Genomic DNA, 16,848 nt, shown 5'->3' with positions numbered 1-16,848 from the left:
ATCTTGGAATTAGACTTCATTGTAATTTGACAGTTGTGGACAGGATAGAATGATGGAAAAAGTTTAGCTAGATTCCATTTTTTAGTGAGAGGTAATGATTAGAAAATGAAAGTTTATTTTTTTAAAAAAAAGCTCATTTTCTTTAAAAATATCAAGGGAAATTCAAAAAACACATTTATTACAATTATTATGCAAAATGAAATATTGTGTTATATAACCCTGATGCACTGTGCTTTGGTACTGGATCATAGGAAGACTGTCAGTAAGACATAGTACTCAGACCACAAAAGTGAATTAACATGAACGTTATGACTTCAGCCATATGTGGAAACAAGCCATATGTGGAAACAAAGTATTGTCAAGAAGGTACGTTAAAAGTTTGAAGCTCTTTTCATCCTAGATTTTTTTTTGCCAGTCCTGGGGCTTGAACTCAGGGCATGGGCACTGTCTTTGGGCCTTTCAAGGCTAGCGCACTCTACCACTTGAGTCAGAGCACCACTTCTGGCTTTTTCTATATATGTAGTAGTACCGAGGAATCGAACCCAGTCTTCGTGCATTAGGCAAGAACTCTATCTACCGCTAGGCCAAACTCCCGGCCAATTTTTTTTTTCCTAGTGTCGGTACTAGGGACTTGAACTCAGGGGTTCACTCTGGCTAATTTTTTTTTTTTCTTGATCAAGGTTAATGCTCTGCCACTTAAACCTCGCCTTCAGCCTGGGTTTTTGGTAGTTAATTTGATACGAAGTCGCAATAACTTTACTTGTCCAGGCTGCCTTTAAAAACATGATCCTCAGATCTCAGCCTCTGAGTAGCAAGGAAAACAGGCCACGAGGAGAGAAAAGGAAAGGGGGCGGGGACTTTTAAGACTCAAAAGTAAGCCAGGAACCATTGGCTCAGGCCGGTAATCCTAGCTATTCAGGCAACTGAAATACGAGGATCAAGGCTCAAACCAGGTAGGAAAGTCGGGGCGACGCCCATCTTTAATTAACGCCTCTCCCGCCCCAGCCCGAAAGCCGGAAGTGGAGCTGTGGCTCCCGTGATAGAAAGCTAGCCCTGAACAAAAGAGCTCAGGGACCCGCACCGCCCAGAGTGAACCTAAGAATGTTTCTGGTTTTATCAAGGTAAAATACTAAGGCTTTCTACTTCGACCACGTTTCCGAGGGGGTTAACGGAAGAAAGAACTGGCCTGCGTTAGGGAACTTCTCTGTCGAGGCGGACGTAGGCCCGGTGGGGTGAGGTGTATCTCGCGGAAGAGACACAGCTCGGGGGCAGGGACAGGAGAAACGAAAAGGTAACAACTTCCAGGAGGCTCTTTACCAGAGAGCCCCGGCGAGGCGCAAGGCCGCTTCCCGCCGACCCCCGGGCGTCCCTGAGCCGACCGAGCCCGGCTTCCCGCCGACCTCCGGCGTCTCACAAGCCGCTTCCAAGCGACGATCCCAAGGAAGGCCGCAACCCACGCGCACCCGCGCCTCGCAGGCGCTGCGCATTCACGTCACTCGCGCCGCAGCCAATCAGCGCGCAGCAGGTCACCTCTCCGCCCAGGGCCCGCAGCCCGTCCCGCGCCGAGCCCAACTCCTGATCGCCCGCCGGCCACCGCCGCCGCGCTCGCGCAGGCGCAGTAGCCTACTAGACGAACCGCAGTGGGGGGACAAGAGAGGATCTGCCGCGGCCGGCCCCAGGATGGTACTGGACAGCGTGGCCCGCATCGTGAAGGTACAGCTCCCCGCCTATCTTAAGCAGCTCCCAGTCCCGGAGAGCATTACGGGGTTCGCCCGGCTCACAGGTAACCAACCCCACACTCGCCAGTTTCCATCTTTGCACCCCCCGCGCGGAGGGGGAGGTGCAAAAAAAAAAAAAAAGAAACCACCCATTGGGGCTCTGGGCGGGGCGATTCCCTCGCGAGCGGCACGTCACCGTGCCTGCGCGCCTGCGCAGTCGTCCTGGAGGCATCGGTGGTGCGCCTGCGCGGTGGACGCCCTCGGCCCGTGGCGGGACACCAGGCTCTCTCCCGGAGGAGGCGCGGAGTTTGGAGCGCGCGGGTCTGGTTCTTTTCTTTTGCTCGTTCATCGCTCTGGGCGATTGAGTCCTCGTTATCTTACCTGGGTCCTCAGCTGGAGTGGGAGAGCATCAGACACACACGGAACGCGTGTGTTTCATTTAGTAATAATCTCCATTTCCCCAAGGGCTGACCCGCCCCGGGGTCATTCGAGGTCACCTCTCACCGCAACCCTAGGAGGAGCGCCAGTGCAGGAAAGAGAGACAGATAGCAGCCCAGTGCTGGCTTGCATAAAACTTAAATGAATATATATATACTCACATATACATATGCACCTATATGTATACTGTATAATTATGGCCTCCTCCCGTGCCAGGAAAGGAACAGCAGCTCAACATTTCACACCTTCAAAAGAAAATTCTCCACTGCTTGATTTGATTGGGTTCTGGCTTTACAATGTAAAGAGGGTATGTGTAAACCCTACCACCCAGTCTGAATAAGTTGCTGAAAAAAAAAAAAAAACAAACCCCAGCAAATATTGAGCTTCTGTGTCCTAGTGAATACAAACATGAATTAAACAATACTTAAGATTGTAAATAGGGTTGCTTAGCCTGGAGCACTCTAGCTATTTAGTAACTGACTTTAAAATATGGTCATGGGAAGACTGGTGGAATACACGGAAGGTTTATCAAAAAAACGAAATATAGTCGATCAAAAGACAGAATTAGTACCAGATTGGTAAGAGCTATTTAGAGGTGGGTATCACACTTCAAGGAAGATTAAAAACAAAACAACTTGCCTGGAACACTTAAGTGCAGTGCCTTCCATAATAGCCCTTCTCAGAGATTACAAACAAAACCAGACTGTGATGGTGAATAAATTTAGATGAGGTAAACAGGATAAGCCAAACTCTACTAAGTCAACTGTCAACAAGGACTTAATTCCTATTAATGGCACTAAGGAAATGGAACCAAACTTTCTTCACTCTTAGATTAATAGTATAGTAAGTACCATTCAAAAATTGTTAAGTATTTAACAATATCACAACATGTCTTCTGTTTAGTTCTCATTGTATTGCTTATTTGGTAAACATGTTCATGTAATACCAGTTTTATGGAGGAAAATAGTGGTTTTGAATTGGACAGTAATAGTTGCAGGATCTTTTTTAACTTTCTACTTTAAGCAAAAAACTTGAATATCTCTTTTCTACTTTTGAGTCTCCTTCAGAATAGATGGTGAGAGCTAAGGACATTTGGTTTTCTTGAATGAGTTGCTTATGGAATCCCTTTGTAGGCTTTAGTTGAAGTAAAAAGCAGGAAGACAATTCTCAGCAGTTAATGTAAGAGTCTGGGTGACCAAAAAGTACTCACATTTTCTTCTATGAAAGTTTGATACAAAGTTACAATTAACATTGTTGCCTATTTTTCCTTCCCTATTCATAGCTAAGAGGATTTTTTTTTTTTTTTTGGCCAGTCCTGGGCTTGAGCTCAGGGCCTGAGCGCTGTCCTTGGACTTTCTCAAGGCTAGAGCTCTACCACTTGAGCCTCAGTACCACTTCCGGCTTTTTTCTATATGTGTACCGAGAAATGGAACCCGGGTGTTCATGCATGCTTGGCAAGCACTTTAACCACTAGGCCAAACTCCCGGCCTGTTTGTTTTTCTTTTAATTGTCTCTTTCATGATGACTCTGCATTGCTGGAAGACACAAGTAGTCTCTTTCTTATTATACAGGATATAAAAATGCAGACAAGATTCCTCTCAAAAAGAAACTCATGTTACATCCAAGTAACTTTTGGAAGTATGTACTAGTATTTAGGCCTCTAAAGAAACATTTTTCTTATTGTTATATAAACTTTATATTAGCACTGCATCAAGAAAAAATTCCTTCCATTCAGAAGTTGGAAAAGTATTTTGAGATTTATATGCTAGTCATGAAATTTTGCTCACTCCTCTTAGTTTGGTTTTTTGAAACTTACAGACTTTTCGTTAAAAGCTTTCGTTATTAAAGATAAATCAGTATGAGACTTAGATAGCAAGTTTCCCAGGGTAACACAAACATGTCAGAACCCACAGCTGTGAGTTCATTAGTGTTGTTTATCCAGAGGGGCCAGTTCCAGACTGGAAATTGAGAAATGAAACAGAGTTAAAAACATAAACCCACAAACATACTGTATAAGTGTGTTCATGGCAGCCTAATTTGTAATTGTTCCCATATTGGAAGCAAGTCAAGCATGTACCAACAAGAAAATAAGTAAATAAACCATGATTTATTCATAAGTAGAAAAGCTGCTCAGTAAAAAAGGAACAAATTATTGACCCACAAGATGAACCTCAACAACTTTTATGTTGATTAAAAGAAATTGGATATTGAAAATAGTGGAAAATACACTAGACAGGTATGGGAAAGTACTTAATGGGGGCAATGAAAGGATTTCTATATACTTGGATATGAATATTTCTAAACATTTTTTACTGGAGGCTACAGAGTGTATCTACTTCTCAAATTAGAGCTAACTGCCTAAGACCTGTTTATTTTATTTCTCTTTTTTTTTTTTTTTTTTTTTTGCCAGTCCTGGGCTTACTAAGCTCAGGGCCTGAGCACTGTCCTTGGATTTTCTCAAGGCTAGAGCTCTACCACTTGAGCCTTAGCACCACTTCCGGCTTTTTCTATGTATGTGGTACCGAGGAATCGAACCCGGGTCTTTGTCCATGCTAGGCAAGCACTCTACCACTAGGCCAAACTCCCAGCCCCATATTTCTCAATTTTTTTAAAAAAGAAAGAATAAAAGGTGAGTTTTCTCACTAGGAAACCAAAAGTTCAATGAAAACGTTGCATTCATTCATTCATTGCTGGTCCTAGGACATAAACACAGTCTGGGTGCTTGTCCTTGAGCCTCTTTGTGCTCAAGACTAGTGTACTACCACTTGAGCCACAGTGCTACTTCTAGCTTTTTCTGCACAGTTGATTAGAGATTAGAGTCCCATGGATTTTTTTTTTTTTTTTTTTTTTTGCCAGTCCTGGGCTTGAGCTCAGGGCCTGAGTACTGTCCTTGGTCTTTCCCAAGGCTAGAGCTCTACCACTTGAGCCTCAGCACCACTTCTGGCTTTTTTCTATGTATGTGGTACCAAGGAATCGAGCCCCGGTCTTCATGCATGCTAGGCAAGCACTTTAACCACTGGGCCAAACTCCCGGCCCTCCCACGGATTTTTTTGTCCTGGCTGGTTTTGAACTGTGGTAATCAGATCTCAGCCTCCAAAGTAGCTTGGATTACAGGTGTGAGCCACTGGCTTCTGGCAGAAGTTGCATTTATTAACATGTAAGTTTGCAAAAGAGAACTTTTAGAAATTCTTTGCTTGGAGATTTGAGGATAATATTTACATAGTACTATTAAGTTACAAATATATTCTCTTTTCTAGTTCAATTATATTTAAATTTTAGTCACGAGGTATTTGTTGAGCACTTGTGACAGGCCAGTCAAAGTTCTAGATGCTAGGACACTGCTCTGTTCCTAATAAAGATTGAAATATTAGTTATTTGTTGTATCCTACTAGTCTTTAAATTCTGATATAATTTATATTCGATTTTAAGCCATAATAGTGAATCCATCCTACTATGATTTCATAATACTTTGCTTGGGCTATAAAATGAGATACTACCAGAAAAACTACCACAGTAATAAATACTTCATTTCTGTCTTTTCTGTAGTGGAAATCATTTCTGCTTTATGATGCATAAGAACATACAAACAGCAACCGATTTGTCACTGTTTTTTGTGGTATTGTGGGTAACATCCATCTATCTATCTGTTTATCTATTTATTGGTGCAGGCTCTGGGGCTTGAACTTTGGGGCTGAGTACTGTCACTGAACTTTTGCTCAAGGTTAGTGCTCTACCACTATTAGTCACCATGCCATTTCTGGCTTTTTATTAGTTAATTGGAAATAAGCGCCTCATGAACTGTATTGCCTTCGCTGGCTTTGAAGTTCTAGTTACCTTTTAAAACTAGGGGAAAAAAAATCTTTCCACTTTATTATTATTCATTTGTGTCTGTTTACTTTAAAAGATTCTTTTTTTAATAGCAGGGCACCAGTAGCAGATGCTTGTAATCCTAGCTACTCAAGAAGGCAAGATCCAGAGGATCGCGGCAGAAAAGTCCACAAGGTTCCATCTCCATAATTACTAGGAAAAAGCAGAGCTAAAAGTTTGGCTCAGGCGTAGAGCCTAGGGCTCTATGATAGAAAAAAGTATGAGTATGCTTATGTATTATGCTATAGAAGCATATGTCAGGAATAGGGTGTCATGGCTACCTGTCCCTGTATAAAAAAGTTGAAATGTTTCCCTTTAAACCTAATGATTTCTCCTTGCTTTGACCACGACTACATCAGTCTCAGCTGGAATTATTTTCTTCAGGACTATTCCATTGGTTTGTCTTCCACCATCCTACTCTGCTCTTCCAGTACTCTTCTAATTCGTTTTCCATCATAGTTTGATTTCATAAAGGATATTTCATTGATTTTTATGATTATCATTATGGTGGTGATAATTCCTGGTTTGAAAAAAAAAAAAAAAAAAAGACCAACACAGACATACTTACCAGGTACAAGGAGATAGCATTTGAAGTAGCACTTGTTTCTTGATTTTTCAGTTTCACAAATTTCAAGATAGGCCACAAGTTAAAATTACCTGGTCCTGTTGGTGCTGATTTTATTGTGTGATCTACTCACACTTTTGTGAATAAGTTAAATGAATGTGAGCGTAACAGATAAAGAATAACTCAAAGGTGAAACCACGCATACTGTTGTGTGTGTATGTTTTACAAGAACACTGCAGATCCTAATGGGTATGTCCACATTTAGTTTCAGAATGGCTTCGTTTGCTGCCTTTCCTTGGTGTACTCGCACTCCTTGGCTACCTTGCAGTTCGTCCATTCCTCCAGAAGAAAAAACAGCAGAAGGATAGTTTGATTAACCTTAAAATACAGAAGGAAAATCCCAAAGTGGTGAATGAAATAAACATTGAAGATTTATGCCTTGCTAAAGCCGCTTATTGCAGGTGTTGGCGTTCTAAGACGGTAAGATGTCCCATTTCTATGTGTGATAGAATTCTGTGGAAACCTTAAGACCAAAAATTTCTTTTGATTCCTTTGAAAACCTAAGTAGTCCCCAAGCGCCAATGGCTCATGCCTGTAATTCTAGCTACTCAGGAGATCTGAGATCTGAGGACCACAGTTCAAAGCCAGCCTGGGCACAAAAGTTTGTGAGACTCTTATCTCCAATTAACCACCAGAAAACCTAAGTAGGGGCTGGGAGTGTGGCCTAGTGGTAGAGTGCTGGCCTACCATGCACAAACTCCTGGGTCCGATTCTTCAGTACCACATATACAGAAAAGATCGGATTGTTGCTGTTGCTCAAATGGAAGATCTCTAGCCTTGAGAAAATCCAAGTTCAGTGTCCAGGCCCTCAGTTCAAGCCCCAGGAATAGCAGAAAAGCAAACAAAATAAAAAATAAAGAAAGAAAACCAAAGTGGCACTATGGCTGAAAGTGGTAGAATGCTATCCTTGAACTGAAGAGCCCAGGACAGTGCCCACACCCAAAGTTCAAGCCCATAACCAACTAAAAAACAAAACAAAACACCTAAGTAGTCACTTGTGGAATCATCCAAAGATGACTTTAAAATATAGACTGAAGGGCCGGGAGTTTGGCCTAGTGGTAGAGTGCTTGCCTAGCATGCATGAAGACCCGGGTTCAATTCCTTGATACCACATTCTTAGAAAAAGCCAGAAATGGTGCTGAGGCTCAAGTGGTATAGTTCTAGCCTTGAGAAAAATCCAAGGACAGTCCTCAGGCCCTGAGCTCAAGCCCAGAACTGGCAAAAACAAACAAACAAAAAACAAAATATAGACTGAATTACTTAAATTGTTAGATTTGCTATGGCATCATGTTGCTATTAGAGTATAACTTAGGAATGCTTTCTGTTGATTCTTTTTTGTTTTAACAAGTGATGTGCTTATGAAAGCATTTCATCAATGTATCTACTTAATGAATTATATTTTTCAAATAACACTTGTAATTCTTTTTCCCTTTTAGTTTCCTGCCTGTGACGGCTCCCATAATAAGCATAATGAGTTGACAGGAGATAATGTGGGTCCACTCATATTGAAGAAGAAAGAAGTATAACAGGAATGACTTAGGATTGGTCCAATGTGTGCTGTAGAAATCTGAAAATATTTCTCATTCTTTGTGTATAAAAAATCTTTGACATGGTGGTTTTAATTATTACTACTAGTTGAATAATTATTTCTGGCAGTTTATTTTCTTGCTACACAGCTGCTTATATTTGATACTTTGCATAGTCAAAAATTATAGAGAACTTGTGGAACTTTCTGATTTTAGAGAATCAGTGTACCTTCCTCCAATAAAACCAGTATTTCTTTTTTTAGTTCATTGGAATCTAAATTTTGACAATGGGTCCAAAACTGTACCTTTGAATGTAAATTTAAATAGATTATATACTTCACATATGTTTTTATATTGGTTTTGTTTTGACCATTTGAAGTGGTTTGGCTTTCCACACTCTGTTCTCCTTTAGGTGAATTAAGAAAATATTGCCAACAAGAATTATTGAAGGGATTGGGAGAGTGGCCTAGTGGTAGAGTGCTTGCCTAGCATGCACAAAGCCCTGGGTTCAATTCCTCGCCATCAAATACACAGAAAAAGCTGGAAGTGGTGCCATGGCTCAAGTAGTAGAGCACTAACCTTGAAAAAACCTAAATGACAGTGCCCAGAGTCAAGCCCCAGGACTAGGAAGAAAAAAAAAAAAAGGAAGTATTGAGGTTACACAGAAAAAAATGTGTTCTAGAAATTCTTGTTTCAATAATAGAAATATCTCAATTTCAGAAAAAGTAAACTGGATATAAAAAAACATTATTCCAGCACTGTAACAGATTTATTTAGGAAAGAGGTGTGTGTGTGTGTGTATGTATGTATGTATGTATGTATGTATGTATGTATGTATGTCTATATGTCTATATGTCTATATGTCTTGAGCTCTTTGACTCAGTGACAGCCTGGATACTAAGAACCTTTAAAGCTAAACTTACGGGCTACTGCAATTTGAAGGCCAACTACAAATAAAACATATCAGAACTCAGATTAAAATGATAAAATGTTCAGTGATAAAAATTCTTTTTTCTCTTTTTAATAAAATAAAATATAAAATAGGTTTACTGGAAAAATTTTACAATGTTAGTAATTTTTAGTATATACTTGAGTCTCTGCTATGGTACTTTACACTAAAGCTCTCATATTAATATGCTGAAGTGTGGCTACTAAAGGTACAACCCTCTCTGTTCACTGTTTTTCTATACATGAAGGAGATTCAGGAGGCAGGCAAGGATACGGCTTCCAAAAATAAAGTATGCAGAAATGCTCAATAATATTGAAGCATATTATTGAACATTTATATGCATCATAAATTACACCAAAAATGGTACTTGGATTTGGAATGTAATGTTAAGAGATTTCACTGTGTGATCTTAGCTTTCTCATGACTAATGACAAGAACTTCAGAGCTAACAGCAGAAATACAATCTGTTCTCTGACAACTTTTATAAGGTGTATGTCTGAAATTGTTACTGTTCTTCCTATCTGCCAGCTGAGGAGAAATGTAACATTGCTTTCAGTTCTGTGACTCTGGGTATTTTTTGAGAGCTTTTATTTAACACCCTCCAGGAATGTGGCTGTCAGGTTAGCTGTTCATTTTTCTCTTGGTCATAAGTCTTTCTGGAGGTTATTGCCAAAAGTGGATATTCTCTCTCTCTTTTTTTTTTTTTTTTGCCAGTGCTAGGGCTTGAACTTAGGGCCTGAACACTGTCCTTGGGCTTTCCTCAAGGCCAGTGCTCTACCACTTGAGCCACAGCACCACTTCCAGCTTTTTTCATTATATGTGGTACTGAGAAATGAAACCCAGGTCTTCGTGCATGCTAGGTAAGCACTCTACCACTAGGCCAAACTGCTGGCCCAAAAGTGGAAATTCTTGAGATTTTTTCTTTTTATAAAATATCAGAGCTCACTGCTTTTAAATGTGTTCTAGTGGTTTCCAAATGTAGGTTTCATAGTAGGTAAATTGACCAAAAAATTTGTAGTCTCATGTGAAATTATCAACTTTTAGTTTAGTCAAATGTGAGCACTTAAAAATTGACAATTTTCATAAAAACTAATTTTAGAAAGTAAAATGTATATCCTCTCTGAATAGTTGTCCCCATTATTAAAATTATTAGAGCTGTCCCAAATACTTTCCCACCTAATGAAGCAAGCTGTTGTTTTATGAACTCTTGATATAAGCATCATTGTCCGTTACCATCGCTTGAAATTTACAGAATTCTATCTTCTGTCATGTATGCCTTAAAATATAAACACCAACTAACCAAATTCGTCGTAAGAAAGACATGTCTGAGCCAGTTTCAGCTGGGATCTGAGGATCACGGTTCTAAGCCAGCCAGGGCAGGAAAGTCAGTGAGATTCTTATCTTCAGTAAACTACTCAGAAAAGGCCAGAAAGTGGTGCTGTGGTTCCAGCCGTAGAGCGCTAGCATTAAACACAGAGAGGCTCAGGAGTAGCACCCAGGCCCAAAGTTCAAGCCCCAGGACTGGGAGAGTGGGCGCGATGGGAAAAAAAGAAATACATATCTGAGTTTTCTAGAATCTTCATTGGGAAACAACAGCGATCTTCTGGAAGACTGCCTCCTGCTTAACTAGGGAACTAGTCATGTCTTACTCAGCAGATGAGCAAGCCCCACTACATAAGTATCAGGTTTCCAGTGTGTTAGTAAGCTTGCGGTATTAATGATTCACTCATGTGGATCATTAAGCAAGTTGTGTTATAAAAAGCACATTACAATGCAGCTTTGAGTTTGGTCCTCCATAGGGTGATTCACTGGAGGACGTGTGTGTGTCGTAACTTAATTTGTTAATAAGTTCTGGAGAGCCAGTTAAGCCAGCTGCTGATAGGTAAAATTCTTCCCCATGCTCAACTTCATCTTCCCTTGGAAATGTGCTCTCAGACTCTTCTTTCTGGACAAGAATTTGTGAACGCTGCTGTCTGAATAGTGTTCTTAAGAAATTAAAATAGATCTTTTTGCTTGAGAACCTCCCAGGCTATCTTAACTAATTGCACTTGACTTGTTTACAATTCATGGAGGCAGCATCACCTTTCTGAAGCCCAAAGGCCATGTTAGTAATGCTCATACTGAATTCCTAAGTGACTGATCAAGGCTTCAGAATCTCCTTATTCTACCTTCACACCCACTTCTAAAAAGACTATCGAAAGATATCGAAAGGATTCTGCTAATGGTGGGTAAACAGTATACTATAGCCTGTGGCCGGAGAGATCACCAAAAATGAACTGAATATTAAAAGCATAGTTGCTTTAGAGTATCACCTACACCACAGTCCCTGGGGATATCACTGTGATGAAATGCCAGTGGTGTTCAGTGATGAATCCGAATCAAAATAAGTAGCATATGACATTTGAGAAGGCAGGACATAGCTGGGCACTGGTGACTCAGAATTGTAATCCTAGCTGCTCAGGAGGTTGAGATCTGAGGACAGCATTAGAAGCCATCTTGAGCAGAAAAGTCTGAATCTATTAACCAGAAAAAAAAAATGCAAGACTAGAGGTATAAGTCAAATGGTAAGATGCCAGCTATGAGAGAAAGGCTGAGGGAGAGTTCAAGGCTCCAAGCCCTCTGCCAGCATAAAAGAGCCAAAGCAGGATAGATATTTCATGTGGTGATGCCAATGTGTAGTTGAAAGTTTAGTGTTTAACATGGTATATCCATGGGGAAAATTTGTGCCCAGTATACCTGACTCATTACTTCATATGGGGAATATGTATCATAGGAACTTTTTCCACTCAGTTGAGCTGTTTTTTCAAGTTTAATGACTAACTTCCTACATAATTTGTTGGAAGACTGAATAAGGCAAGAATGATTTAAATTACATAAATTGGATTAACTGGCCTCTAGGAAGCTTGAAGCGATGTGAGCAGCTTTTCTGTGACTGACTGCCTTTGCCTCATACAATTCGGGTATAAATGCACCTAGAATTTTTTCCATTGTTCCATAAGTATTGGGGATTGAACCCGAAGCCTTGAGCCTGTTAGGCACATGTGTTCCACTGTTTCAACTGAGCTCCATTCCTTTTTGAAATAGGATTTACTAACTTGGTCTCGGTTGGCTTAAAATCTGAAATCCTCCATCCTCTATCTCATGATTACAGGCCTGTACCACCACACCCAGCCACTTTTTGTTTTTGTTTTTAGCCTTGCTTCATCTGAAAATGCTCTTTTTTCTCCATAATGACTGTACTGGTTTACATTCCTCACCAACAGTGTGTAAGAGTACCTCATTTCTCTTCATGCTCACAGCATTACTGTCTTTGTCTTTTTGGTCCTAGCATTCTGGCTGAGAAGAGATGGTATCATTATGGCTTTGAGAGTTGAGAGGGTGGCTTTACAAGGAATCAGGGAGTGTTCTTGCTCTCCACTACAGTAGACTGGCCTCCTGCTGTGAAGGCCTTCCCTGGACACCAGCCTGTCTCATAAGCTTGTGTGTACTGCTGCCACCTCATGGCCATATCTTTTCCTTGCTCCTCCCAGGCCTATTTATGCAGAATACTAGTACTATGTAATATCACTAGTGAGGATACTAGTAAATATCATCAGGAAGATGTGCCAGTTATAAAATTGTAGAGAGATAATATATGCTCGATAGATAAATCCCAAACACATAGGATAGTAATCAAATTTACAAATACAGCAAGAGATTTTTTTAGCACACCATTCTGAAAATTAAGTGGACATACAAATTAGTATGGCTCTCTAGATGGTACAAAACTCTTCAATTGGGCGGGGAGTTTGGCCTAGTGGTTAAAGTGCTTGCCTAGCATGCACGAAGACCCGGGTTCGATTCCTTGGTACTACATATATAGAAAAAAAGCCGGAAGTGGTGCTGAGGCTCAAGTGGTAGAGTTCTAGCCTTGAGAAAGTCCAAGGACAGTGCTCAGGCCCTGAGCTCAAGCCCAGGACTGGCAAAAAAACTAAAAAAACAAAAAAAAACTCTTCAATTAACAGTTGAATTCCTATGCTTTCTGTACATCACGGCAAACATCTATAATCTTAACACTCGGGACTACGTGTGTGCTACATAACAAGGTGTGACCTGAGGATCATGGTTGGAAACCAGTTCAGACAAGAAAGTCTAAAAGACTTAGCCCCAATTAACCACCAATAAGTCAGAGTAGAGCTAGTAACTCAAGTGGTAGAGCTAGCTTTGAACACAGAAGGTCAGAGACACCATGAGAGCCTTGTGTTCAGGATCAACACACACACACATACACACGTTGAAGAGACCTATTGTATATTGTGACTAAGGTTAGTGTCATATATTCACAAACCAGTAAGAGTAAATTCCTATTAAAAAAAACAAACCTGGTAATATTTATTAGCTTGATTTCACCATTCCCTTGGTTTTGTACGCAAATTTCAAGACACATACTACACCACGAAGTGGTGATCTGTCTATTAAAGTGTTTAAAACTTCTCAGTTGGGCTGGGAGTTTGGCTGAGTGGTAGAGTGCTCGCTCAGCACGCACAAAGCCCTGAATTTGATTCCTTGGCTACTATATACACAGAAAAAGCCAGAAGTGTCTCTGTGGCTCAAGTGCTAAAGCACTAGCTTTAAGAAAGCTCAATGACAGTGCCCAGGCCCTGCATTCAAGCCCCACAACTGGCAAAAGAAAATAAAACTAAGTTGTTTTTCAAATCTTCCTAGTGCTTTGGACTGTGTGCCTTGTCATTCATTTCCCATGGGAAGAAAAATGACTCGAGATAAGAAGGACTGATTCGTGGTCAGTGGCTTGGTTGGTAGGTCTAGAAGAAGAGACTTTGGAAGACTGGAAAAACGATATGTTAGAAGGGGTCTATAGATGTAAATACCAAGTGTAAAGTTATTTATTTCATATCCTCTTACAGAGAGTGTCTATGAACAACCAAATTTTCTAAATGATTCAGTCAGTTGAAATCAGCCAATGTGTTGCACTTCAGCATGGACAGAATTGGTGACCGTACAGCAGCAGTTTAGAGGCTACACAGAAGCTCAAACAGAACTTCCCACTGACCAAGTCTTCTCTAGCTCTTGCTACTGTTTCTGTTGCTGCTGCTGCTGCAGGTTGAAACAGCCAGCAACAAGCTGAAGTTTCAATATGGCACTGTCTCCCAAGGGCAATGATGAGGCACATGAAGATAAATCCAATTTGCTGGATAATTTCCTTGTAGGAAAGACAGCAATTCATCTTGACTGGAACTGATGCTCATTCTAGGTGTAGACTTGTCCTTCCTGTTCACATGGCTTCGACCAGCAGCACACCAGCTAACCACAATTCACCAGCATGCAATCCTTCCTATCACTACATGGGACAGATGAGTTTATAGCACTGTCATTGCAGGGACTCGGTGACCCTATCATGAATTTTAATAACCAGAAGCTATAAAACTGAAGGAACAGCCTCCAGTAATGTTCTGAAGCTTCAAGCTTCATGACATGGCCCCATGTGTCCAACAGACAAGATCAAGGTTTATCGGAGTTACCACTGACCATTACCACTCCCCATGATGTTTCTGGGAAAGTTTCCCTTCTTATCTATGCTAGGCAGTGCTGTTTCACAATGCGAGTGAGCAGAAATGAAAGTTGTTGGCACCAAGAGTTTTCTAAATAGTTCCTTGCTCAATTGCCATTGCTCAATTTAAATGAACAGGTATAGTAGCCAAGGCTGAGTATGGCATTCTACATTCATTTGAGGAGGAATGTAGCACAGAGGGATCACAGAGATGAGAGAAAGGAGAGAGTAAGTGGTGTACATGAGGCCACCTGCAATCCAAGGGGATATGTTTTAGTTCATAAATGTTTTTCATGCAGAAATTTACTAACTAGAATCTTGGAGAAGCTTTTCCTAGGTGGAATGAGATTATATGAAACGATGGTGGTAACATGGACTGTGATTTTATAGCCCAGATCCTCTGATCAAGATTCTGGTTCTTCTGCTGTCTCCTTAAGGTTTACAACAAAGTTGTTTTAGAAATTGTTTTCACAACAAAAGGAACAAGGCAGTTCAAGTTTTCTCTATTATCGAATTAGAAGCTGTATCCAAATGTTTGGGTTGGAATACATATTGTCTACAGCATTTGAAATAATATTTTGTCCATTAAAGGAAGCTAATAAAAAAAGCACTTATTATACATTAAGCTAAGTCAATGAAATAGAATAGAAACTCCAGAAATATACTCAAGTAGTTATATGGAAATGCAATACGTGATAATGAAAAAAACATTTTGAACCAAAGGGAGGAATGCAAAGGTATTTTGACAAACGATTATCTAAAACAAGTTGAATTGTATTTTTCCTTCCCTTAAAATATGTCCTATCCTTTAATGTCACAGAAAGTAACCTTACTCAGAAATTAGGGTGCTGCAAATATAATTAGGTGAAGTCACGCCGGAGTAAGGTCATTCTTAATCCTAAGGGGAAAGTTCAACCCTGGACAAAGAGGAGGAGGAAGATTCCTCTCTCAGGCATTAATTAGGGAAATGTCTGGGGAATGAAAAGAAGGCAATATTTTTACAAACTTCAATAGAGAAGTATAAAGAAAAAGTTTCCTTCAGTATCTGCAGTAGGCTACATACAGCTTAGAAATAGATTTAAGAAATCTATAACTCCTCTTCATTAAAACATGCAAAGATCAATACTGTTGCTCAGTCTCCTTGGTTCCTTGTATGTTTATGACATCCCTTCCAAACACAACCCCACAACAACAAAAACATGCTCCATAAGATCATTTGAAAAGTTTTGACAATGACTCTTCTGATTTCAAGATAATCTTGGAGTCAGAACTGAGACAGCACTTTACTTGTGCTTTTATATTATCAGAACAGAGTTCATTACCCAGAACTGAAAAGTAATTCAAAAATCCTATCATCTAGATAATAATCTGTTCATTTCCATTTCTGCAGGTTGCTGAGATTTTTAAATATTTGTTGAAAAGTTTATTTCCATTTGTGACTTTATTTTTGCAAATAAAAACTAAAAATAATCATCTGCAAACTGCTACACCACACTTGCAATGTAAGAGCATAACAAAAAATTACCTTTTATTTATCATTATTTAAGTAGTCATTAGAATGAGAACTCTAAATACATTTAGTTGAGCCAGTTAAAACTGATGTGTTTTGAAGTGGAAATATGGCTCAAGTAGGAGAGTGTAGCCCCAAGAGAAAAAGCTGAGGGACAATGCCCAGGCTCTGAATTAAAGCCTGAGTGCCAGCATATATAAACAAACCAACCAATAAAATAAATTGAGCCAGGTGCTGCTGTCTGAGCCCTTCAATCCTAGCAACTCAGGAGGCTGAGACTTGAGAATCCCAATTCAATGCCTCTTCCCCCTCCTGCTCAGGACAGAGAAGTTAGTGAGACTGTTATTGCCAATTAACCATCAAAAAGCCAGATGTGTATTATTTTTGTATTTTTTTTCTTTTTCTGACTATTTTTTTCCTTTTTTGATCCTCTTAGGGTCTAGTTGTTGAAAGCTAGTACTCTACCACTTGAGCCATAGCACCACTTATGACTTTTTCAGAGCAGTTTATTGGAGATTAGAGTCGCTTGGACTTTCCTGCCTGGGCTAGCTTTGAACCATGATCCTCAGATCTCAGCCTCAAATGCAAGAGGATCATAGGCAAGAGCCATCAGCTCTGACCAACTTTTAAAATGGCCCACTGAAGTGAAGATATTTCTGTTTCTCTT

The 16,848-nt window shown here is 40.2% G+C and overlaps 1 protein-coding gene across 1 annotated transcript; it reads left to right on the top strand.

Annotated features, from left to right (window-relative positions):
- The first annotated feature begins 1,548 nt into the window (after positions 1 to 1,548).
- On the top strand, positions 1,549 to 8,514 carry Cisd2 (CDGSH iron sulfur domain 2). Its single transcript, XM_090356744.1, has 3 exons — positions 1,549 to 1,783; positions 6,854 to 7,068; positions 8,085 to 8,514. The coding sequence occupies exons 1-3, from the start codon at positions 1,681 to 1,683 to the stop codon at positions 8,172 to 8,174; spliced, it is 408 nt and encodes a 135-aa protein (XP_090212870.1). The 5' UTR covers positions 1,549 to 1,680; the 3' UTR covers positions 8,175 to 8,514.
- The last annotated feature ends 8,334 nt before the right edge of the window (positions 8,515 to 16,848 follow it).

This window comes from Megascapheus bottae, chromosome 23, assembly GCF_031878675.1.
Source record: "Megascapheus bottae isolate mThoBot1 chromosome 23, mThoBot2.hap1, whole genome shotgun sequence".
Taxonomy (NCBI): domain Eukaryota; kingdom Metazoa; phylum Chordata; class Mammalia; order Rodentia; family Geomyidae; genus Megascapheus; species Megascapheus bottae.
This window is presented reverse-complemented; position numbering and strand designations above follow the sequence as displayed.

Excerpts from the sequence above, each read along its gene's own strand:
- Cisd2 (XM_090356744.1), top strand. The coding sequence starts at position 1,681 with ATGGTACTGGACAGCGTGGCCCGCATCGTGAAGGTACAGCTCCCCGCC. Across the intron at positions 1,784-6,853 it reads GGGGTTCGCCCGGCTCACAG|TTTCAGAATGGCTTCGTTTG; the intron begins GTAACCAACCCC and ends GTCCACATTTAG. Across the intron at positions 7,069-8,084 it reads GGTGTTGGCGTTCTAAGACG|TTTCCTGCCTGTGACGGCTC; the intron begins GTAAGATGTCCC and ends TTTCCCTTTTAG.